The sequence below is a fragment of the Pterocles gutturalis genome, unplaced genomic scaffold (genome assembly GCF_000699245.1).
Source record: "Pterocles gutturalis isolate BGI_N339 unplaced genomic scaffold, ASM69924v1 scaffold32271, whole genome shotgun sequence".
Lineage (NCBI taxonomy): Eukaryota > Metazoa > Chordata > Aves > Pterocliformes > Pteroclidae > Pterocles > Pterocles gutturalis.
In genome coordinates, this window is record NW_010098856.1 from 1 (window position 1) to 1,156 (window position 1,156).

At 66.2% G+C, this 1,156-nt stretch overlaps 1 protein-coding gene across 1 annotated transcript; it reads left to right on the forward strand.

Annotated features, from left to right (window-relative positions):
• Positions 1-85: 85 nt before the first annotated feature.
• On the forward strand, positions 86-1,144 carry LOC104462542 (calcium-binding protein P-like; the record flags this gene model as incomplete). Its single annotated transcript, XM_010074518.1, is given in 2 exon segments — positions 86-656; positions 659-1,144. Coding segments are annotated over 2 exon segments (1,057 nt in total), but the record flags the coding sequence as incomplete, so codon positions are not given.
• Between the last annotated feature and the right edge of the window lie 12 nt (positions 1,145-1,156).

The following is a 1,156-nucleotide window of genomic DNA, read 5'->3' on the forward strand; positions in this document are numbered from 1 at the left end:
GAGAGCTTGGCCACTCGGGGGGACAGCGCCCACCAGCCCCAGGCTGGTGTCCTTCTCCCCCTGTCCCAGCCTGGCCTCCTGCACGATGCGTCCCAGTCCTCCCTCACGCGCCCAAGACCCCAAATCTCTACCCAAGCCCACTCGGAGCCGGGTCGCCCCGTGGCGCGAACCCAGCCGGTGCTGGGGGTGCGGCCCCGACCCCAGCCCCGCCTCCCCCCGACCCCAGCCCAGCCTCCTGCACCCAGGGCTCCAGACCCCCAACCAGCCCATTCTGGGGCATCCTGGGGCTCCAAACCAGCCCGGGCTCCTTCGCCCGGGGCTTCAGACCCCAAACCAGCCTGGGCTGGTGCGTGGTGGACCTCAAAACCAACCAGGGTTCCTTCACCTGGGGCCTCAGACCCCAAACCAGCCTGGGCTGGTGCATGGTGGACCTCAAAACCAACCAAGTCGTCTTCACCCAGGGCTTCAGACCCCGAACCAGCCTGGGCTGCAGCACCCTGGGTCTCAAAACCGGCCAGGACTTCTTCGGCCGGGTCTTCAGACCCAAAACCAACCTGGGCTCCTTCTCCCCAATCTTCAGACCCAAAACCAACATGGGTTGGTGCACCCTGGGGTTCAAAACCAACCTGGGCTCCTTCGCCCGGGTCTTCAAGCCAGCCTGGGCTGCAGCACCATGGGTCTCAAAACCAACCAGGGCTCCTTCGCCCAGGTGTTCAGACCCCAAACCAGCCGGGACTACAGCTCTCTGGGTCTCAAAGCCAACCTGGGCTCTTTCACCCCCATCTCCAGACCCCAAACCACCATGGGCTGCAGCACCCCGGGTCACAAAACCCACCAGGTCACCTTCGCCCAGGGTTTCAGACCCAGAACCAGCCTGGACTGGGGGGTGTCCAGTCCGGCTTCACGCCCGCTGGCACTCAGACCCAAGCAGGCTTCGTGCGCCCAGGAGCTCAGCCCCAAAACCAGCCAGGCTTAACTCGCCCCAGCCTTCAGACCCAGTCCCAAACTGGTCTCCTGCGCCCCGGCCTCCAGAGCCAAGCTGGGCTGGTGCATCCCGGCCATTCCCGACCGGCTCTGGCGGGCCCGGGGCTCTCATCCCGCCCGGGTTTGGTCCGTCCTGGGCTCCAGGCTCAGCTCCAGCCGGGTTTAGCGCGGC